The sequence below is a fragment of the Tachysurus fulvidraco genome, chromosome 13, assembly GCF_022655615.1.
Source record: "Tachysurus fulvidraco isolate hzauxx_2018 chromosome 13, HZAU_PFXX_2.0, whole genome shotgun sequence".
NCBI classification, from domain to species: domain Eukaryota; kingdom Metazoa; phylum Chordata; class Actinopteri; order Siluriformes; family Bagridae; genus Tachysurus; species Tachysurus fulvidraco.
The window spans coordinates 14,449,005-14,473,630 of NC_062530.1; the positions used below are offsets into that span (position 1 = coordinate 14,449,005).

A 24,626-nucleotide genomic window follows, 5' to 3' on the forward strand; every position below is an offset into this window, starting at 1 on the left:
AGAAATAACTAAATAAATATAAAACATATATGAAAATGACAAAATATAATATTATAGGGGGGCAAAGTAGTGCAGTTGGTAGCATTGCTTGGTCGGAACCTGAGCTCAGGTTACTCTCCGTGTGGAGTTCTGCATGGTTCCTCTGGGTTCTCCAGTTTCCTGTCTCCTAAAAAAAAATAGTTGCAGGTGGATCTGTGATGCTAAATTGCCCCTTAGGTGTGAATGAGTATGCAACTGAGTATATACATGGTGCCCATGACCAGGAGAGTACATGTTTTCTTCTTGTCTGCATGCCTTTATTCTTGATTCTTCAGTTTCCTTCCAGAAACATGCCAGGAGATGAAATGGCTAGACTGCATTTTCTCTAGGTGTCAATTTGTGACCCGCTGTCCCTTTCTAGCTGTGTCACACCCAATGTTCCAGTCTCCATTGAAAGAGTGACCAGGCTAAAGGACTTACTGAAGATCAACAACTAATAAAATAAATAAACATACAAATAAATAAATACTACTACTACTACTACTACTACTACTACTACTAATAATAATAATAATAATAATAATAATAATAATAATAATAATCTTCAGTAATGGCTTAATCCTAGTCTGGCTTATGGTGGATCTTGAAACACCGGTTGCAAGGCAGAAATACACCTTACATGGAACACCAATACATTTCAGGGCAACGTAAACACCCACAAACACTCACACATCTCGCACAGCTGATCTACCTGCTGACATGTTTCTGAGAGATCGGAAGAAACCAGAAATCCCAGAGAAAATGCGCACAGCCACGGTGGAGAACGTGCACAGAAACTCCACACTAACAGTAACATGAGCTTGCGATTGAACCGGTGGACTATGAGACAGCGGCGCTAGCTGATACATCACCACGCTACCCTACTGTTATCACTGCAATTGTTGGTTTCATTAATTTTTCAAACCCCAGCATGTTCAGGAAAGATTTTAGTTCATTTTCTGTGCAATAGTTATTAGAGTCAATATTGTTCAATATCAGTAAGGTAAAGGACCAACAATCTCATGCTACCAAAAAAGTGAAAGTTGAAAACGTCATACCTGGCGGTTCCTCTCATCCATAATCCGGGTGATCTGGATCTTCTTCCGTCCCATCTTTGCGTCCTAGTCAGTCTCTCTGGCACCCAGAGAATATCAGAAAAACACCCGCTCTTGTCTTCCTCTGCTCCACTAGCACATTGTACACTCTCTCTTCCTCTCTCAATCTTCCTCTCTTTCTGTCTCTCCTTCTCTTTCTCTTGAAGCACTTGCACTGCTATCTGCAAAGAGAGGGGGAGAGAGAGAGAGAGAGAGAGAGAGAGAGAGAGAGAGAGAGAGAGAGAGAGAGAGAAAGAGAGAGAGAGAAAGAGAGCAGGAGTTAGTGACATTCGAACTCATAGGAAGTGCTGCAAGGCAGATGAAAGGAGGCGAGCACTCTGTGTTCTATTGGCTGCCATTCGTGAAGAGGATATGAGAAAGAGGCCCATGATAATATCTTTTCTCCACACCTGCATCTCAGAAAACAGCTGGGGCTCAACCCAAAGCCACTAATACAGAGCAACACAACACAACACAGCGTACTCATAAGCCTCCTCTCACACATTCCAGCCATGCCATACAGTTCACTGGTGGCAGAGTGTATTTAAGAATGCACTCTGTCCGTTATTAAAATCTAATATAGATATGCGGATGGGCAAAACTAAAAATGAAAACTCTATTGGAATGCAATACTTTCTGCTGTCTGGGGGACTAGCACTTGATTAAGTGGGAAGTGAGAACTTGTAATCAATACGACACCAGAAAGTAGATCAGACGTCTGTCTGGTTTCAAAATGTATACTACCCCGAGACTGCCTTCTTGTGTTATGTGTTCGCTGTGCGAGTTTTTCTTTTTACCCAGTTCCCGTCCAGGTTTGTCTCCCACTGTCGTGCTGTAGGAGATAAACACGCACACACATGCATGCCTCCAGAGACAGCCTTATTCTCTCTCTCCTGCTGCCTGCTCTCACTCCTAAGATGATTAAGTGTGCGCCCATTCTCGGGCCGATATTAGCCTTAATTCCTCAGGGCACTGGATGAGGCAATTCGCACTGTGGGCCCGTGCTTCAGAGCATGCTTTGCCCCCAGAGAGCCCGCCGTCTGCCCCTCCTCTCTCGCCCTTGCTCCAAGAGCCAACCTGCTCACAAAGAACCCCGCCACTGAGGCATTCATCATCTCTGTCCAAATAGAAAATGCCTAGGTAAACACATCTCTGATCAGAGAGTTGCAGCCGAGAAAGCTGGAGAACACTCACTCTACTCCTGAGATGGAGAGGTGACATGAAACACAGCCGTCCTGCTCTTTGTGCTTGTGCTCTGGCAGAATGTGATGACCAGGAGGATTGAGAAGGAGCAGAGGCACAGAGGACCAATAATTAGTAGGTTAAAACATAGATGGTGTCTGGGTGTCCATGAGTCACTTTGTGAGCTTCAGCACTGCTGAAAAGTTTCGCAGGAGGTCACGTCCCTGGGAACTCACAGTAGGAAACTGTTACCAGACTGGAGCCAAATGAGAAATTTCCCTATGGCCCAAGTGAATGGGCAACACTTTTATTTATCAGTACACCATGTCCTACACAGCCCAGGCAGGAGGACCATGGCCCTGCATCTTATTCTTCTTAATTCTGTTCTGGGATATTAGATATGAAGTACAGAAAACAGAAGACTATTTTTTTACTTACGGACTTTTCAATGTGTCTACAGCAACCTCTTTAAACCAACAACTTAAAGCCTGAAATAAATGAGCGAAATATAAAAAAATTCTAGATATAATAATACATAAATGAGAAAGACAACTTACAGAAATCAAGTACGTAATAAAGTGAATATCTGTAGTCATCCAAATGCCGCACCACAGCTAACAGTTCTACTGTAACCTGTACTTGACGCTGTTATGGCCATCTGCAGGTCTGTAAGCACGATGCATTGTGTCATGACATTTTGTCAGTATAATGGTAGCAGACATGCTTCAGTCCTGTGGCCAGTGATGAATAAAGGGAGCGTTCGTTCTGAAAGGAACTCTGGCATGCTCCGCTTTGTGTGCCTGCGTTTGGATAATGCATTATGGAGCAGCAAGATGGCAGATTCGGCCCTGCACTCTGCTTTCACTCAGGGTGTCTCGTGGCTTCTAGCTCATAAAATGGATCATTCACCAGTGCCTTATTGCTCCTTCTATTTCTCTGCATTACAGACAGATTCACTCGAGCCATGCTTCATACACCCACTCGTCCTAACGTGTTCAAGGCAAGGGCATCTGCTTGAACAAACTATAAACTAGTGCCCGAGCTGTGAGCAATAACCTGCCCTGAAACCTCTAATCTATTATCAAATATTACAATGAGCACAGGGAGGATTAATATAAACCAAACACTGGCACTAATGATGAAGCATGCAAATACAATAATGTACAGAGGCTGATGAATGTGTTGTGCTTTCTCCGGTTCCCCCTCTCTGTGCCAGCGACACACTTCCTCAGCCTCAGCCGAAAGGCCGATCTCTCTGCTGTGTGAGACAACTGAATGTGTAGTAAAAATGAAATTCCTTTCGTTTAAGACATTTGACTAATGACAATACATGTGAGTCACATGTGAGACATGCAGAAAGAGCTGTTCAGGCAATCAACACCTTGTCAAGTGAAAACCTGTGGTGTCTGTGTTGCGTTATTTATGTGTCTATCAGTGCAGCAAAGCTGTCACAAACGCTGTATATGTCGTACAAGCAAGTCGAGTGCTTGCAAGAGGTTCCAGAGCTCTTGTGCAAAGGTGGATTCAAATGATAATTGAGTAATAATGTTTTCCAGTTTTTATATTTTTCAAAAATCTATAGAGTAATAGGAGATCAGTTCTCGTGGGTGGAATGTGAATTGAAGCTTTTTAATACAAACTACAAATGCTGATCCAGAACCCTTCTGCCTCCCTGTTTAAGAAATATCAGATGAATGATTTCTGTACAGTGGTTAGTTTTAAGGCACACACACACTCACACACACACACACACACACACACTCACACACACCACTCTTAAAAACAACATTTTTTACTACACAAGATGTCTTTCTGCATCAGTGCTCCTGTGTCTACTGCTTACTACAGTATTTATCAAGAGACTCAGTTGCATTTGAAGTGCACGCTAACATTATTCAGTATTGTCCAAACATACAGTCACTTCATCAGATGTGATTCGAAAGCTGTGAGTTAAAACAGCAAGGCTGAAAGAATTGATCACAGCCACAAATGCCCAAATCAGGACAAGCAGATTATACTGTATATTTGAGCTTATATATCAGTATTTCTTTCACACTTGCCTGCTGGACAGTTTCAGTAAGCAGTTAATATAACAGTCATCATGATTTTTTTACTGCATTCATCCATCCTGAGAAAGAAAAAAAAAACCTTTACTTCCTATGTACTTTTAATCATTATGATGTTTGTTTAAATGTACCACCAACATGTTTATATATTTCATGGTGGTGGAAAGTCTCTGTTGTATTGTGTACTATTAGTTTGAAACCTGTGCATCACGAACGTTGGGCATCACAAACGTGATCTGGATCTTGGAATGTTTTTTTGTTGTTTTTTTTACCATTCATTCACGTGGATTTAACTGAAATGATTGGATGATAGACAATCTTTCTAGATTCAGGAAACGTTGGATAAACTGAGCAAAAAACAGTAAAGTGCAGCACAACAACATTATATAACTCTAACATTAGCACAGCTCTCAGTCACCTGACATTTGAACACTACATTGAGTGAGAATAAAGACAAGACGTTGGACATGACAATAGCACAGCTCACAGCTCAAATGTTTAGCAGAATGAAAATTTGACTTTTAACGCTCATAACCGGCTTGTCCTTTTGTGAGCTGTGGTTTAAGCCTTGTTAATTGGGCTTCTGGAGATTCCTGGAGCTTTCACTTGCCCACTGATCCTCCGCCAAGTCAAGAATTTCTGTAAGGTGTTACTAACTGTTTGTAGAGGAACTGATCAATACTCTGGGAACATTTCTCTGAAGCAGTCGTTGTCTGTGTTTGAGATGAAAATCAATGGGTGTACATGGTGTATGGAATATTTTCATATCCACATGTTGTCCTGAACTTGACCTGACCTGACCACAATCACATATATAAAGGTGTTTAGTGCCTTCTCAAAAATTTACTCCCACTGAATTTTGTAGTTAGGTGATTTTTAAAAAAAAATAACCCTAAAGAAAATAAACCCACCAGGGAAACTCCTTCTATATGCATGCAAAGATGTTTTATACAAAAATAGCAGATTATTAGGCGTTTCAAGAGTATTTAATTACCCAAAATTATAAAATAATGCTTTAATCAAAACTAAAAGTAGCAAAATCAACAAATTTTACAATAATGTTCACATCAAAATGGGGGGGGGGGGATTTCTGTGACTTTAACAGTAGCATGATTGTTAGCACTAGATAGTTTTAGTTTTTCAGAAACTGCTGATGTCTGGGGAAATTCACACACTCCAGTCTCTAGAGTTTACACAGAATGATGCAACAAATAAAAACACAGTAAGTAAGAGACAGTTCTGTGGTTAGAAACACCTTGTTGATAAGAGAGGTCAGGGACAGATTGGTTTAAGCTGCCAGGAAGTCTACAGTAACTCACAATCACGTTTTACACCTGGGGTGAGCTGAAAGGCATCTCAAGCACAAAACATCAAACCTTGTACCAACAACCATGCCATGGTTAAAGTCAGCGAGATCGCATTTTTCTGGTTCTGATGTTTGATGTGAACATTAACTGAAGTTCTTGGCCTGTATCTGCAGGATTATTTGCACAGAGCTTCCACCACATGATTGGCTGACTGGACAAATGCATAAAGGAGCAGGTGTACATGTGTTTCTATTAAATCACAGTCTTTGAGTACACAGCAGGTGAAAACACACACATATTGAAGTGTATTTTAGAGGAGACTATTCTGTCTATGTGTGTGTGTGTGTGTGTGTGTGTGTGTGTGTGTGTGTGTGTGTGTGTGGCTTTCTCTGTCCCTCTCTCTTTATTTTCCTTGTAGGACATGGGGGAGTGGGAGGCTGATTCAGGGGTCAAGACTTTCACACTCAATAAAACACTCTGCTACCACTATAATTACCATACAAACACACACCAGACTCGTGTACACATACAGACCATACTGTATTCAACTGCCAAAACCTTTATATAAGACCCTGGCACCTCACTGTTATTTTGCACGAGGCTGCCCTAATCCCCTTACTGCGTTTCAGCCCTTAGGATTTAGTGGTTTGTAATGGGCTGCACATGGAAGAAAACCCCTGGAGTTATGCACCTCTCCCTTTTCAGTGGTCAAGTAAAACAAACATGCATTTTTTTAAAGCATTACTAATACCTTTTGATTAAAGACCCAAAAGATGCTAATAATAGATTCCAATTCAATACTACTACTACTACTTCAAAACTACTACTACTACTACTACTACCACTGTACTACTACTACTACTACTACTTATAATAATAATAATAATAATAATAATAATAATAATAATAATAATAATAATAATAATAATAATAATGATCTTACATAACACTTTCTTATCCCTTCTGGTGCTTCAATTCAAGGGAGTTAAAAGATGCCTCAGGATGTCTTATCATAATGTGACAAGACTCTTTGTCCTATCTGGGAGGTTAGGAAGGCTGATAAAGGTGGATATGCATCCCAGTTGTCCCATAAGACAGCTGGCTAGCTAACATAGCTATGAGGAGTGTCCAGCACTTGATGCAGTCATTCCGCTACTTAGTCCTCAAAATGGCAGACTTGAGTATGACGACTCAAGTACAGTTTGACGAGCCAGTTTACCCAAGCTTTACAGAGGAGGAAAATAAGCAACCTTCTCTCCTAAAAGTAAAAGTGGATTAAAGCAGGGGACACAAAATAGGCACAGTTTGCCTCCCAGTCCCTCATTTCTTCTACATGTAGGTTGTGGCCTGAATCTTGTGCACAACCGTGACACTGCCACTTCCTGTGGAGTTCCACATCACAGGCCATGCGTAGAGCAAAGCGCTCTCCTACATCCTGCTTTCCCACTTCCTGTTTTTCAGACCACTAGCGATGACCACTAACAGGCGGTCGTACATAAGACAGAAAGAGAAAAGAAAAAGACAAAAAGCAAAATGGCAGCACGCCTGTGGGACAAGCATCCGCTCTGATCCTTCCGCTTGTTATCTTCCTGCCTGTAGAGTCAGAGACTAAACAACACCACAAGCCCATCTCTGGTGGATTCTTAAACCATGTTTTGCTGTGTTTACAACCTGGGCTGGGCTTTCTCTGCCATGCTTTCACTTGTTTGACAAAAAAAAAAAAAATGGGAAAAAGGCAGACCTTCCCTTATGTTGGCCTTGGCTGATAAGCAGCAAAAACATGCCCTGGCTTACATAACTGTGAATAGACATGCAATAACAGCAGAGTAAAGAGGTACATTTTGAGTTAGTTGAGTCAGCTTCTGAGATAACTCTATACTGCAGACAGGAATGCAGTTCTGAGTGAAAGACAGGATCTGATGATATCCTCATATGACTACATTCTATCATAAGAAATTCTGTAATGAAAAGCTATCCTTACATGGTGCTATATAGAGGCTGATGTCAATCAAACATGTGATGGAAATTTCTATTTTAATATTGTGTTGGAAACTTTGCAAAGCAAGAGCTGTAATCTGATCAAGATTGTTTTCGAAAATATAGTAGCTTCTGTAGACAAACCTTTCAAACATCTGTTATAGCTGTCCATAGTGTGTAGGGAAATCACTGTGATACACAAAAAAAAAGAAACGTGATATAGGGCTGGACGGTTTGTACTGTACATGTTTTTCCTCACTTCAGCAGCTTGATATGACTTTGAGCTACGAATCAGCTACATGAAGAATCAAATACATGAAGGAAGGGTTAAAGTGACCGTTCAGTGCAGCTTTGGCGATGATTAGTAAAAAGCCATTAAGCAGTCTGAAGAGAGGAGAATGTCTTTTCTTGACATTTTTACAAAGAGAAACAAAAGTGCAGCTCTCTTTTTGAGTTTAGCGCTTGACTTCAGCAGGCCTGAAGCTAGGCCTCAGTTCCCACAGGTAGTGCTACTGATGCTAATCTAACACTAGCCTGATCCTACTGGAGCCACTTCTCTCTTTTCTAATCTTTCTCGTTCCATCTTGTTCCTCCCCTCATTAACTCTCTCTCTCTCTCTCTCTCTCTCTCTCTCTCTCTCTCTCTCTCTCTCTCTCTCTCTCTCTCTCCTTCCATTCCTCATTCCTTCACCTGTTTCCAAGGCAACTAATGAGATATAATTAATAAGATCTACCGAATGGAGGGGATGGGCTGTGTGCAGAAATGAGTGAGACGGAGGCTTCAAACAGAGAGTGTGAATTCAGGCGGAACAATGTAAAGTGGCGCGTCTATCTTCCGCATTTAGGACTGTTCACACATGTTCACACATGTTCACAAAGCTCCCTGTAGCAAATGTAGCTGAATAGAATGATAAAACCCACGGATTTGAAACACATTCAAACAGATTTTACAAGATTAACAAATAAGTAAAAAAATAAATAAAAAATTTCTTCTCTTCAGATTTTCTTCGGTACATTTGTATCAATGCATTAGGGTTAAACAGGTCTAGGTTTGTGTTTGACATCTAACATATCTAAAGCTCTACACCGAAGTGTGAATTCTTGCACTTCAGATCTTTAAAAACCTGTGAGAAAATGTTAACAGTATTTTGTTTACAGGGGTCAAAGGGGACATTCTGAAAAAAAAATCACAGAATAAAACCTTTATTTAGCAGATAGAAATCAAGAGATTCTATTATGAGGCAAAATTTCCTCATTCTTACATGTGTGATGCGACCCATGGTATCTTTGCTTCCTTTGGATAAATTGTGATTTCATGTATATGTGGTGGGTGTAGCTGAGGGAACAGGGAAGGATGAGGTTTGGTTCAAAATAGCACGGTATCATTTCTCCAAACCGGACAGAAATAGGTCCTGACAGCATTTCCTCACACACAGAGTGTGTGTGTCTATTAAGGAGGAAATCTCAAAACCTATAAACTAATGGTTTCATGAAGCAGGGCCTGTGTCCTTCCCTGGTGTTAATACAGAGGTGTGTCTGAGACCTAGAGCTTTTTATTCTCAGAAACTGTAACACCACAATGACAGCAAACTTCCTAAACCAGGTAAGTGCAATGTAAACATAAACCTTTACTGAGCTGTGGTGAAGAATTGTGGTGGTTTGGGTGTATTTCAGAGGTAAACGGAAGCTGTATTTGTTTCTTGCCAAGGCTATCACATCAATCATCTCTTTATCATGAAATCAGATCTCTCACGCAGGCCTGAGTACAGGGTGAATTTGTGTATGCTGAATTGTAGGCAAAAGGTATGCATGCACATGTGCTAGTGTTTACAGGCAAACTGAAATACAGAAAGTGTGTGTGTGTGTTTAGTTGCAGCGACAGTTTTACAGTCGGCCCTGCCGACTTTCACCACTGAGAGTGCAAACAGCAAGTGGCTAATCTCTGCCAGCAAGTGCCAACTCACTCCAGTTCTCCACTAAACTCCAGTTCTCCACTAAAAATGCTGTAATCCCAGGCCGGATTAATGCTGGTTCAGGCGAATGCCTCTCCTGCCAGTAAAAGTCCTCAACCAGCTACGCAGCAGGACAGAAAGCCACTTATCACTTCCAAAATGCCATTGCCACATTCAAAACTCCCAAGATGGACAAGTCCCCCAGCTGCCTGATATACAGAGCCTGAGAGCTGATGATCACATACAACAAACCACTGAGCAAACTATTGGCATTGGCCATGGATAGTTTTTGCAGTGAACTCTGCTTGCAAATTATATTTTATTGCAGATACCTGTAACAAAATAAATACTGAATGTAGACGGATGTGGAAGTCTTTTTTATGTTCAAAACATATAAATAAGCAAATCAAAATCAGACATCTAGCCTTTATTAGTGTCTGGTACTTTCTCGATCACTAAACTTTCATAAAAAGATACCATTTGAAAGCCATGGCAACTAACTGGAGAATATTTTCCTAGACCAAAATGTATTAAGTTATGAACTTTTTTTAATCATGTATATAAGACTTATATCTTGTATATAAGAATATAAGTCTTTCTCTTAAAAGCTCACTGTGTCACAGTGTTAAAATGTTTGCTTCCCTGTCGGAAGCTGGTGCATGTACAATACATGTCCAAAGGTATGTGGACACCTGAACATCACACCCTCATGCTTCTTGAACGTCCCCATGATTGATCCCCTTGACTCAGACCCTTTTACACTTATAATACCCTCCACTAGATTTGCGATAAAGAGCATAAGTGAGGTCAGGCACTGAGGTGAGGCGAGTAGGCGTAGTGCACTCTCGGTGTTCCAGCTCATCACAAAGGTGTTCAGTAGGGTTGAGGTCAGCGTTCTGTAAATTGCACACCAACCTAATGAGATGGCAACCTTCAAGATTCTGAATTTCATCACAATTCAGGCAACTTGGTTTAATTCAGGCTTGATTTATTATTAGGGGCACTGATACTCTTTCCTATACTTTCTTTAATATGAAAAGCAGATCAGTCAAAATTCCATCTCAGTCACACATTTAAAAAAACTCAAGCCAAACGATCGACTATAAGACATACTGAGACACCCAAACAAACAAAAAAAAATCACAAGCAAGTTTTAGAAAATTCAAGGCAACAATATGAAAGGAAACAAGGTCATGATGGTGTCGGCATCTCTACAATGAATTATGGACGTGAGCAAGGGTAAGAGCTGGGGAAGGAGAACTGTACAAGGTGCTTTTGACTAGTCCTGATGCCTCAAGGGCTGAGATGAAAAAGCCATAGTGAAAACTTCATCTGGCTTTGAAAATTCCCTTGCTGCATTCATTTATTCTGTCTCTGGTAGAGACATCATTTTTTAAGTTCAGTTATTGCACAAGACGACCTGTGCAGTCAACCATAAGCTAGCTCAAACTTATTAGGACAAAATCCCAATTAGTGACATCAGATCTGGGTTGAGGGTTGCACTGCGGCCCTCAGTGGACCCTGTTTAGTATCTGCGCATCACGCCATTTTGTTTTGTTTGGGCAGAAACTTCAGAAGGATAAATTAGCACTGAGTCTCAAAAGGGCTTTATGAAGGGCCATAGACATAATCAGGATATTTACCGTCTGGTTCTGTTACTCAGTGGAGATTAGACACCACACATGGGACTGACTTATGAAATGCAACTTCTTTACCCCATGTTCTTCCACATAGCATGCAAATGTCAAAGTCAAAACTGGGTCTGACCTCCTGGTGTAACATTGTACTAGGTGTGTGTGTAGGCATATGTCTTTATGTGTACGGCAATAAGAAAAGGACATGCGATTAAAAAAAAGAAGAAGAAGAAGAAGCTTGCAGTAGAACAAGAGATGTGCCATCACTGCTCCCCCACCTCACGGTCGTGTGCGGCAGAAGCGTTGTAACATAATTACTGCTGGGACGCTCCTATTCCCAGTGATCCATTTGCGTCAGTCAGGTTTCGGAGCCGAGCCGATGAATGGATTCTCAGTTTCTCAAGGATAAAGCGATGACCCTCAGCGTATGGTTAGATCCATTTCATGCAGGAGAGGCCAATCTCCTGGTGGAATTTTTGTTCATGCTAAATGTGTCACATCTGCCATTGTTTTAGGTTTAGCAATTAGATACAACTGTTTAGCACCAGATAACACACATGTGCACATCATCATCTTAAAAGTAATAATGTGAATAAGTAACATTTTTGTGTGCCTAAGGTCTAAATAAATATTGATTTTTATGAAATGTTGGGAATGTCTTTCCTTGAAGTAAAATGTAGCTCATCTATATTTGAAACCAATTCTTAAGCTAGGCCAAGGATGGAAACTGAATTTCTGATGAGCTAAACTGATTCTGCCAGTTTGCTACAGATGGCGTTGAAGACATGACTTAAGATGTTAATCTGAAGAATATTGATATTCCATGCCTGAAATATCAGCAGACAGAATCCAACAGTCTTTTCACATGAAGCCCAAGATTTCATTAAGTCTTGTCATTTGCATCAAGTATCATAGTGTCTACACTCCTAATAATTTTAGCTCCTAAAACCTAAACCTATGTCAATGCCAAATGTCTTGATCTCGTTGGAGGAATATTTTAAGTTTATTTCTCCAGTTTAATCAAACTGTATTTCTAAGCAGATAATGAGGGTTGATGTCTTGTTTTTAAGAATCATTTTTGCGATCTTTCATAAATTGGTCGGTAAGTGAAACTAAATCAAGACCTTACATGAAGGAATAGTGTTTTTCCTCTTTCATGTCTACACAGCCATACAGTATTTGCAGCAATTGACTGCTAAAAGTGAACACAAAAGCATTCTTTTGGTACATGTCTGAATTGATGGCATGTGTCCACGACTCATTCTTTAGGCTTTTCATTAGCCAAGTCAGACAAGAGGAGATAAAGAGGCATTGATAGAGAGGCTGAAAGACTGAAAGTAGCAGCACCAGCAATAACTTATCCCATAAACACATGGAGGAGTGCCTGTTGTCTCTCCCATTCCCCCACTTTGCCCCCAAACACAGTCTGCGAGTTGCGTTAAGTGGCTTGGCAACCTTTTGATGTTACACAGATCTTAACTTAGAAATGATAAACAGCGCAGATGAATCGAGATCTTCCTCCTGAGGGAACGGAGCATGTGGAGATATTAGAGATGCGTCATATTATTGCAGTATTCTCTCTCTAACACACTCAAATAATTCACTAAACTACAGAGGTGACACAACCATGCGTGATAGAGATCTCTAAGATTATGCCCTATCTCCATGTGGGAAGAGATAATGTAGTGAAAAAATAACCACAGTGGTTACATCAGGGAACAACAAAAATATTCTCTGTTTAAAACAGACCAAAAAGACATTATTTTTGTTTCTCTCCCTTGCAGTTACGTCAGTCTTGTCGGTGGGTCAGTACTTCTGCTTTTCATGGGAAAACTTTCTTATGCCTTAGAATAAATATTTGATGTTATGTTCTTCCCCTTAGACATTTCAATCCTCTTCATGGTGGCTGTGTTCCACAACGCTGTATTATATAAAGGGTTTATGCAATCCAGACAGCATGGAAGCCTGTGACTCACCAACTGGGAAAGGTTGTGAACTTGCACAATAACCTTTCACCAGCTTTACAAAGACGATGTACAAGGTAGAGGAAAATAAAGATATTTAACAGTATGTAGTGGATAAATGTGAAATATTACCAATCTACAAAACAAAAGCTTACTTTTACTCTTACTTTTATTTTTAAAATAAATTAAAATAAATGAAAATTCTGAAGCCAGGATCACAAAACACAGAAAGTACAGTCAGTCATTTCAGTTATCTACAGATTTTAAAAGGCTGTTTACTTCATTTAAGTATGTTAAGACTATTAATAGAAAAGACTGCAGGTAATTTTGTTCCTTTCCAGTCATGTGGGGCAAGTGGAAGAGTCAGCTGGGTCACTGGGTCTTACTACATTATGCCATTTAAACAACAAAAAGAATATAATGTGTATGGATATGAGTGCAAAAAAAATGAACAGTCAGTCGTACAACTTCCGGGCTGCTCCCAATGTGAAGATTTGCTCTGCTCATCTTTGGTATTTTGATGTCCATTAGAAAAAGCCATCATATGGCACACGGTTAAATTTGCTACGCACTTGGCCAATACGTTTCAGAAACAAAAAAAACTCCCCTGCTTTCTAGCACCTCTTTCGGTTCTGTCAGTTTGGCATCCTTCTCAGAAACGTTTCCAGCATATCCATGATGCATGAACACATGTAACACTTCACATGATTACTAGTTACCAACCGATCATCATGGAAGTGAGATGACTGCTTTCACACAATCGAGGTGACACAAAGAATGATCTACCTTTCAAATGATTTTATTATTATTATTATTATTATTATTATTATTATTATTATTATTACTTCATTTTATTTACTTCAGCACAAAAATAGACCTCAGAAGTACTGTGGCCTTTGCTAAGACAACATGCTGCTGTTTAAAAGTAGTCACCTTTATCACTACTGGATCCCTCATATGTTCTGTGATAAAGTGTCGCTGTGATTAAGCTGCTGTGGTTGGTAACATGTCTGCTTTTTTCAATCCTCCCAACTTGCTCATTCAGGCAGTTGGAGTAATGGGAGGAGCTCAGCTTATGGCCGAGCATGAAAAAGAAGACAGATAAAGCCCTGAAGGGCAAGACATTCCGGCCAGAGTAAGGCCAGAGAACAGCTGAGATATCAGTAGCCCATGTTTTCTACTGTTTCACCTGTACCAGGATATCGGGCACAGAACTGGGGGGAGAAATGAAGACATAATGAAAAACTTGTATGATTGCTAAAAAAGATATCGTGAGGTAATTCCTGGGAAGCTCTATAACTAGGAACATTTAGTGTCTAGATATCTAGGTTATCTCGGATTAATGGATAATATTTATATTAAAAATAGTTTGGGCAAAATCCACTGCTGCATTTCCACACTGGCCTATTTTTAGGTAAATGGGAAGCCTTTCATCGTGTCATAAAACACATCCATCAAGTGCATTTCTCATTTTCAAAGTCTGCTGCACACTGTGATTGTGTAATTGCACTTTTTTCCTAAAGGGAATGGTATCGTGTTTTCTTTGGCTCAGAAATTCCAGTGCCTGTTGAGACCGTAGGGAGACTGATGTCATGCCAGTGAAGTTGATACCGTCTTGTCCGGGCTTTCATTTCTTGTCCTTACATGGCAGAGGTCAACTGTTCCGCAGCAGGCTGGGAACCTTCTCATCCGTCTGCCTGTATCTCCGGCAGCCTGGTGACGAATGGCCATTGCTGACCCTTTCAAGTACTGAGCTATGTTCCATGGGAGTAAAGTCAATGCTCTGGTTACACTGTACAGAAACTTAATAGGACCAGGTTACCTTTTCATGACAGAAAAATAATCCTTCTTCTTTGAGGCCAGAATCCATAAAGAACTTCATACTGGAACAATTTATCTAACTATCAAAATTATTACATTTTTTGCCTTTAGTTTGACCAGTCAGTCATAAATAAAAATCAGTGTAGGATTCAAATGAACGTGGACCCAAAGAACACGGATCAGTCATCTGTCAGTAAAGCTACAGACACCATTTTCTGTCCAACATGCGTACAGGACTACCACGGGAGTACAGAGGCCATAACAAAATGCTCAACGTGTACATTATAGGAATTACATCATTTTATGTATTCAAGTAAATTAAAACTCTGAACATGACTCTGAGTCAGCTCATCATGTCTTAGCTTAAGGAAAGACAGCAAGACAGTTTTAGCTTTGTGCCTTCCAGGTACTACTGTCATGCCCACCTTCCCTTAATACCTTCCTTCCCTTAATACCTTCCTTGTGCATTAGTGCTTTAATTACACATTTCTTCAGTGTTGGCAGATTTAGAAGTCTAAGCATAAAGCAAATGAGAACATTTACTGTAGCAGGCAACCAAAGGGATCTCAAAAGAGTGAAGTTCTGCTGGATATTCAGGCAGGCCAAGCAGGTCAAGTCTATCACATCCTTCATCACACTTCAGACTGCTTCATCCAAACTGTTTCAGAGAGGCATCTGAAATGAACTTCAGTAAGCCCTGAGCCCTGGCACTGTACAATGATCTTACCTGTCCGTCAAACAAGGCTGTTGGTAAACAGTGACTCATGCCATGTGAAAGTAGATTGTTTATTGGAAGGTTTTTGAAAATTTATTGGTGCTCGTGTCCAAAAAAATATCCTTATTTTTAAAGTGAGATCAGAAAGGTACTATTGTTGCTGCAGCCCATCTGCAAGTGCTCATAGTTATAAAAAAAAACCCTACAGTATATTGCTTTGTATTAAGCTATATAAGGATTTAAACTTGAATCAAACACAATAAGACTATATTGTTAACCAACTAAAACAGTGTTTCATTTTCTATGTTCATGAGTTCAAAAACAGAGAATTTGTTAAGTGATTATGCTGCTGTGGTGTTTGTCTGTCTTGGCCATACAATAGTTTCACTAGTCACAAGCTTAGCTAGTGATAAACACGTCTCTACTGGCCAGCTACGCTCACACACATGCAGTGTCTTTCCTTTGCTCTGCAGAAGGTAAGAATCTGGAAGCATCAATTGAGCTAAACGAGTTAGTTTGAGCTAAAACCAGTCTGACGGAATCTTGCTGTTGAGACTCAGGTTCAGCAACAAGTTGGAAGTCGAACAAAAAATGCATGTCTCTAATAGAATATGATGTTAAACAAAAAAAGACACACCTACAAACAGTCAACATCTTGGTCTTTGTTCCTAAAGTGCCAAACATTTTTTCTGCTCTGTGTGACATCAACCTGCCGTTAAAGAAAGTCAAAGTGAGGTGGTCAGAGTAGGATCTAGGATCTGATCAAATTTGCATTCCCGCTGCAAACCTACACACAGCTAAGGCAAGAAGGCTTTATTTAGTTGCACAGTATATGCTGGTAGGAGAAGCTAAACTACTCATTTCAACATGTGTCAATGGAAGTCATGCAGCAGGCGTTAGGAATATGTCACTCATGAAGTGCACACTTGACAAAACACAATCCAACTCAGATATTCTGAACATGCACATGACATGCAGCGCAAAACACAGCTGCGGTTTGAAGCTACCATAGCTCACAGAGCGGGGTAATGAGACATGGGGGTGCAGAACACAGGTGCAGGCTGCATCGTGCAGAGCCATCAGCCACTGTGTGTGTGTGTGTGTGTGTGTGTGTGTGTGTGTGTGTGTGTGTGTGTGTGTGTGTGTGTGTGTGTGTGTGTGTGTGTGTGTGTGTGTGTCTCCTGGGAGCACCTCAGAAGCCCCATTTCCTGCCATGCAACTATTGTGATTGATTGTGTGATATGACCCCAGAACAGTTGAGTTTTTTCCCTTTGTTAACCACTGCCTAAAAATGCAAAAATATACTGTGTATTCAATAATATTATATATGTTAAAATAAATGAATTAAAACAATAAATTAAACCAACCTCGGTTTAGCCTCGTTCTTACGCTGATTGGCATCTGAGTCAACATGTACTATTAACACGATGGTTTAATGTGAAGTAAAAGTAAAAGAACTCAGAATTAGTTGCTTGCAAAAAAAAATGCTTCAAACTTATTGAAATTTGGCATTTTTTCCCATATATTGTAAACAACTGTATTCCTTAGTGACACATTTTATATTTACTACCCATTCCTGCAAAGCCTGCAGTAATAAAGGGACATAGAGAGGCTTCTAAAGATAGTGGGCTGAGTGTTGATCCCCTGGGACTCACTATGAAAACAGCATGGGAAGATATGAAACAAAGACAGACACTGCCTCACAGCTCTAGCCTCTTCATCAACACAATAAATCCTAATTTCACTGGTAAACACTTTTTGAACTACCAACAACCAGATCTCCATCAGAAATGCCAATTAGAGGTTTATAATAAAGCTAAACAGAACTAATCACAGCGCATGTTAACACACGGCCATTGTGTCTACTAACATTAACATTAATGCTTATGTTAACAGAAACTCAGCTAAAAGTGCTTACAGCAGTAGAGACAGCATCAGTTGCACAGATCAGGCCAAAGGCAAGTGCTAGAGTGGGGAAAATGATGTAATCTCTACTGAGTCACCCAGTGGTGAACAAGGCCAATTAGCCTCCGTGTTTTCATTTTAGTTCGGTGGGGCAGTGAACCTCCACCCCGCCACCCCTCTCGACACGCCATGAGCAACAGCATAAGCAAGCCGAGACGAGGATCAGTGTGGGGTGCAAAGAGGATTAGCTGTAGATTTGGACCACTGTTCTGGCTCTGGGGTTAAACACACCTCTTGAACACACTCTGACTCTATGACACTCTGGCTACAAAACATAAACACACTGCATGAACCGTGGGGCGAGGACAAGATTTGTGCTTGTATTACATTATCATACTATGATAATCGTGTGTTACATTTTATAATTTTCTTGGGATTAGTTTTAAAAACAGATAACAGTCTCAGTGAACTGGATCCTGTCCTAGGACGACTAGGAGCAAGATGATAAAACAATGAAACACACGCTCACTCACGGGCATGATTCAGTGTGACAAATCCACTTACACAGGTTTCCCGAAGTGGGAGGAAATCCACGCTGACATGGGAAGAACACACAGAAACTCAACATGGACATCCTGAACACAGGATTGAACCGAGGACCCTGGAGCTGTTAAGTCGGCAATGTTACCTTCTGCTCCACCGTACCACCCGAAAATGGTAAAAAAATCTTTTTAAGAAAACGAATGTGTTGGAACAACTACATAATTCAGCTAATAGAAGTATCTAAATATATAATAGAAATAGAAATAGAGAAATAAGAAATAACTAATATAAATATAATTCACATTATTAATCATACTCCTTAATCATATTTTAGGCTGTTTTTTTTTCTTTTTCTTTTTTTTCCCCCCCGAATTCTCACATAATTGAATGGAATTACAAACGGGGCTGCGGAGAAACTTGAAATTATTGCTGATGGTGGAACAATCAACTTTGAGGGTATAAATGTAGCCCTTGCGTGCTAAAGTATGTTGAAGTGTAAAGAATGTGCTTTATAATAATCCCTGCATGCGGTACAGCTGATTATCGGTGTATAACCCATTCACCTAGTGAGGACGCATCCTTCATGCCTGCAGGACGAAGGGTAAAGCGGACAGAACAGAAGAGAAAGCACATTGATCCCTAAGCTGCTCTTCTCCGCTCAGCAGTGCATGTGCTGATTGAGCTGTATGAGATGGCTTACAAGCGCAGGTCAAGAGCAAGGGCAGTCGAAAGGTCAGGGGAGACTCATTCTTTCAGCTAAATGCACCACCTGCGCTCTTAGCAGTGTGTGTGTGTAAGCGTTAGCTGCTCCTGTGATAGTCTTACATGGGGATTTGTGTTCATTCTTTTGAGTGCGTGTGACAGAGCCGTGGTGTTTCACAGGTCAAATTGGGTTAGCGTGTATGTGTAAAAGGCAGCAAGTAAGTCAGGAAAACTTTAGCCTGCCTGGCTGAAAGAGTACACAGTGTCGGTTCTACCGGGTCAATTCTAAAAGTTAAATTGAAAGATTTACATAAAAAGGTTGTACATTTGATATAAGTATAGATATATGTTGTTCTTACATCAAATAAAAAGAAAATAAAACTGCTTTTATGAACATTTTATGATTGTCACCACACGAGTCTTCTCAAAACCCCGCTATCAACCCTCCAGCATTCATTAATGTTAAATAAAATAATATACATTAGCCAAAAAGAAAAGTGCTCACATACCACAAATTCCTTTGGCTTGATATAAAACATAACATGACACATTTAGCCTAAAATTTCAGTTCTTAGGTTTATTTGTTCGTCTGTTAATTAAGCCATCGTGCTTTACTTGTTCCAGCATGCATTTCTAAATTAAGGTCTTGAGAAGGCAGATGACTATCAATGTGTGACTATCCAAAAGGCTTTTCATACAAAAATGGATCAACAAAAATATATTCAGCTGACACGGGTCTAGCCAGATAATTTGCCACTGTAAGTCCCTCTCACATGTTCCTGTTTAATTATAACTTTGCGCCACCCGGATTCCCCACAAGAAAATGTATAATCATTGGATACGTGTTTAAAAATGAATTGATGAATATTCACTTTTGAAACTTAACCCACATTTCTGAAAGTGTGCAGTATTTATAAATCACATGTGGCCCATGCCAAAGTTGTTTGCTAATCGCAAGGGTTTGGGAATCATCAGCGCTACACATTAAGGAGCTACAGTACCAAATAAAGTTCAACTGTGGAGCCAAACACCCTGATAGATGGTTTTATTTGGCAAGTCACAGTAAAGCCTATTTACAGACTATAACAATCCTAGGTTTGTGTGAAGCACTGAGGTGAGGGAAAAGTGACGAGTAGCTAATATTTTCCTACAGGTCTTAAGTCATCTTTTTGTTTACTTAGCATGTTTCTTGTATCCTGAGGTAACCTTTTTATTATCAAACATGCAGCAGGATGAGGAGCAGCCAGAGGTTTCTCGTTTTGAAGCCACTCCTTGAGGCCGATTGCCGGACTGACCCCGCAGGGACACTGTGAATTCCACTGGCTTTGCTCACCAACCCAGAGCCCACAGATAATGAAGAGAAAAGTTTCTAATGGCTAAATCGGCCAAAGAAATTCAATAGAGCACTACACGTTCATAGTGCTGGCCTTCTCAGCTTCATTGAGGCTATTTTGTCATTTAATAAAAGACCCTCAGTGAGGTGACTCCGTGTTGCCCACAGAAGTAAAACTATGACTAAAACATTATCTGCTGGGTTCAAGATTCTGCATCCTGCCTCCAGGTCTCACGGGAGAATGCTGGAATCTCCAGCTCAATGGTGATGCTCCAGTAAACAATGAATCACGTTGGCCATGAGCATGCGCAAGATCAAGAATGTGTGTGCGTGTGTGTGTGTGTGTGTGTGTGTGTAAAAAAGAGAGAGAGTGAGAGAGAGAGAGAGAGAGAGAGAGAGAGAGAGAGAGAGAGAGAGAGAGAGAGAGAGAGAGAGAGAGAGAGAGAGAGAGAGAGAGAGAGAGAGAGAGAGAGAGAGAGAGAGAGAGAGAGAGAGAGAGAGAGAGAGATGTTAAAAAAATAAGTGTGCCAAAAGTATGGCACATTCCTTTCAGCTGATCTGGGAAATATTTGAAGCACATTTGTCAAAGTGCCTTCGCACTTAATTCTGTGAAAAAGGGGCGTTATGAGCGAGCGACGATACAAAGATGCATTCAGTAGGTAGACAGTAACTGCTTAGGACAAGTGCTTTAAATTTTTTTTGTTTTTGCCAAAAAGAATATTCGTCAAATGCAGCATCCTTAACAACAACGTGCTAATGACATTTTAGGTTGGTGCCAGTTACACACCTAAGATCTGAGTGCTGTACTCACAATATGACCAACACAAGTACTGCAATATTCTTGCAAAGCTGAAACACAGGGCTACTGTATTCAGCGACATGTTTGAAATCATTACAGTTTTGAAATACAGACAGAAGATTCAGTCTGCACACTTCACAGCTGTGCTATCCATCATGCATCATCATTAAAATCGTGCATTCAAAGCACAGAGGGAGCAGTAAAAAAAACTTTTTGGTGTGCTTTCTCAAAATAGCCACACAATACAAATGAGAAGTGAAAATAAAAAGACTCACCCGATGATCAAGGCGCAGGCAAACTTCGTTCAGGCCACAAAGTCCAGCTCAAATCTTGCACTCTTCCTTCCTGTGTAGCACTTCGCTTCCTGCTGGTTCCTCCTCCTTTGGAAAGAAAATTTCCTGGGGGAGGGGGGAGGGGGGTGGAGGGGGTAGAGGAAAGTGTTGCACTCAGTGATTCAGAAGCGACGGTGTAAACGCCAGCCTTCTCTCTTCTGACAGCCAGCGTTAATTGCAGATCAGACTCGCCCACACACTCCAGCCTCTCTCTTTCTCTCTTTTTCTTTCTCTCTCTCTCGCTATCTCTCTTTCTCTCACCCTTCCTCTAGCCTAGAAGAAGCTGAGAGCAGACTGTTAGATGGAGGAGTGCTGTGAAGAGCATGGCAGGAGATGTTCAAATACCCCACCCCCCCACCACACACACACACCCAACCTGCTCCACACACTTCCTCTGCTTTATTCTGTGATGTTACTAGCATTTATTTTGTATGTAAACACAAAAGTATACACACATACATACATACATACACTCACACACACATATACATAACATGTAGGACTTTAAAGACTTTCTGCAGTTTCTAACACAACTGAAGAAGAAAGAAGGATAATAATAACCTCCACCTTCTGTAACAGCGATGTTGTTGATAAAGTGTTCACTGATGCAGCCGTAAATCTCTTATTTCTGCAGGTTTTATAAACCTTAGGTGATCATAAAGATATGATTGAGAAAGCAAACGTTCTTTACAGCTAAAGTTTTACATGGCTTGACCGTGTTGATGCTGCATTCTCACCAAACTGAAACAGTAAAACATTCATTCGTCTTCACAGTACAATATGGCAATTATTAATCAATCCCTTTCACCGACACCACATGCCCCGGGTAAGAACACCTACTGTATATGTCTTGTTCTCAATAGCATATTTTACTGCTTATTTAAGTTAGTGTGGCTTGGGTCCAGTCCAATACATCCAGAGCAGAGTCCAGAAGAGTCCTCATGCTCCAGAGATCGGCTTTTATCTGCTATTCATTTTAGACTCCTCCTAAAAAGTCTATTAACATCACTTCACTGGAGTTAAAAAAATAAAAAATCTCTGCAGCTAGTGCCAGACAAGGCCCTGACCACTGGCCTAAGTCTGTGAAAAATAAACAGGCCGTCTGTGTGGTGAACACTGCTCATAAAAATAAAGTCATTTTTTTTTAAATCATATGCTTTACTGAATATAAAATTGAAAGCATTAATACAGTTAATTTAGTTTCATTTTCCCCTGAAGTTCCTTTACTGTCACAACAGCAGCTAGCAGTGCGTATGTGCAATACTGAAAACATGATGATGAACGCAGGCTGACGGGTGGCAAATATGTTTAGAAATAATGCCCAGGGAACTTAAGAAATGAGTGGCTGATTGTTTTATTGGGCATTTCTAATAATTAAAATGAAAACTTTCTCATTTTATGTGGCAAGAGTAATATATGATCTTAGTCAAAATGTGTGAGGGAGAAAAAAAAATCAAGCCTGTCAGTTTGAATTGACAGTAAATACAAAAAGTTGGCAAGAAAACTACCACAATATTCACATCACAAATTCCCCCACGGCGTAGGAACTCATGAGTTAATATCACATTTTTTGATCTCACTGTGCTTAAAACTAACACTTTCTACTAACAATCAGCAGTTTACAGGAACAGTTAGTAACAGTTCACTAATAATTTATAAACTCCTACACAATTTAGTAATTTATTAACATGTTATTAATGTGCATACATTTTAACGGGACAGGTTATTTAACAGTATTTCTTCCAGCCACACTACTTGTAGTTAAAATAGGATAAATGTTTATGTAAGAATATATAATCATTACCATCAATATTTGTTTATATTGCCTTACAGAATTTCTACTTCATTCAGCTTAGTTTTCTACTCTGTATTACTGTTTGCCGCAATTTCAAGCTGTCATGAAACATAATTCACAAGGTGTGTTTTCTTAAAACACTCAGCTACTCATAATTACTTACGCTATGAATTGTGCTTCAGAAATTCATTATAGTGAAGATGTGTGTAGAAGTGGTGACCCTGTGGCTGTGTGAGAAGCGCTGTGCCAAGAATGAGACGGACCTCTCACTGGTGCTTAACAAGGCGACCTGACATTATGAATAACATTAAATCAAATCAGAAATGAACATGTTATTGCGCTATAATTGATGGCATCAATTAGTGCTGTTCTCGAGAGACTCCGGCTCCAGTTTTCCATCAAACTGTGCCAACTGAGCACCAACGGGACACTATGTGCCAGCTCTCTTGAATACATGAAGACTGACCACACAGTGAAAAGCCTTATGAATCCATGTAAACACAAATAAACACCAGAGGTTCACATACTAAAACTTTGTTTTACAATCTGATTGTTCATTTAACACTGAAAATGTTCCTTTAGCAGCAAAGCAATACATGGGCTAATATAGCAACGTTCACTCAATGTTTTCATATATAATTCAAAACAACATATTTTTTTTAATTCAACACTGCAGTTCAATCAGCGCACACACACACACACATACATACATACACACACACACATATATATATATATATATACACACACACACATATATATATATATATACACCAATACTGTACATAGTATTTTAATCAACACGGTAAGACGATACAATTCTCCCTCTTGTAACTTTTGGAAATTTGTCATTCCTGTAAACTTTGTTTGTTTTAGAGTTGCTTACTAATTTGTAACAATCACTGAATAAAATCTAACAGTTTAATAATTGAATCATTTCAGAGTAACATGAAAGAAGGCGTAAACGCTTAATTCAGCATGGTTTGATCAAGTATAATTTAACACTTAGTTTAATAGTTATTAAACACTTCTTTTATTGAACATTTCATTCAACATGGTAAAGGTTTGTTTCACAATGAAGAATTAACCCCTTAATCTCCTTTGCAAACACAGAACACATTTCTAACTTTCCTCACAATTTTACAGTAGTTGGTAACTCATTTACAGCAGATACTGAACTGCATGAGTTAGGATGAACATGTGGATGTTAAAAGGCAAGCATTAGCACTGTAAACAGTATAATATACAGTATAAGATACAGTATAATATACAGATAACAGTATAAGAATCCATCCTAAGTGTGATATTTGTTCTTCATGCGTTATTTTAAAGGCAATATTTTGAAGAAGGTATGAATATTCATGCACGTTCACTATCTTAACATTAAATTCAAACTCAGAGATGAATATTAAACACTTAATAATGGCCAAATTGTTCATATGTAGCCTATTTTGTGCCGTTAATCTGAAAGGACGAGGAATGGCAGCT

At 39.9% G+C, this 24,626-nt stretch overlaps 1 protein-coding gene and 1 long non-coding RNA gene across 9 annotated transcripts in view; one reads left to right on the plus strand and one right to left on the minus strand.

Moving 5' to 3' along the window:
* The window catches only part of mef2aa (myocyte enhancer factor 2aa), a 79,285-nt gene that overhangs the window by 51,274 nt on the left and 3,385 nt on the right, over positions 1 to 24,626 (minus strand). For 7 of the 8 annotated variants that reach the window (XM_047822474.1, XM_047822473.1, XM_027161486.2 and 4 more), the window contains exons 2-3: positions 21,287 to 21,409; positions 1,077 to 1,294 (exon numbers count right to left, since the gene is read on the minus strand). In XM_047822474.1, the coding sequence (XP_047678430.1) occupies positions 1,077 to 1,130 (54 nt within the window). In that variant the 5' untranslated portion in view covers positions 1,131 to 1,294; positions 21,287 to 21,409. The remainder of the gene's footprint in view (positions 1 to 1,076; positions 1,295 to 21,286; positions 21,410 to 24,626) is intronic. The other variant, XM_047822475.1, reaches the window with a different exon arrangement.
* Positions 8,254 to 9,955, plus strand: LOC125146204. The gene is made up of 2 exons (XR_007144700.1): positions 8,254 to 9,246; positions 9,514 to 9,955. It is a non-coding gene; the product is annotated as an uncharacterized LOC125146204 (long non-coding RNA).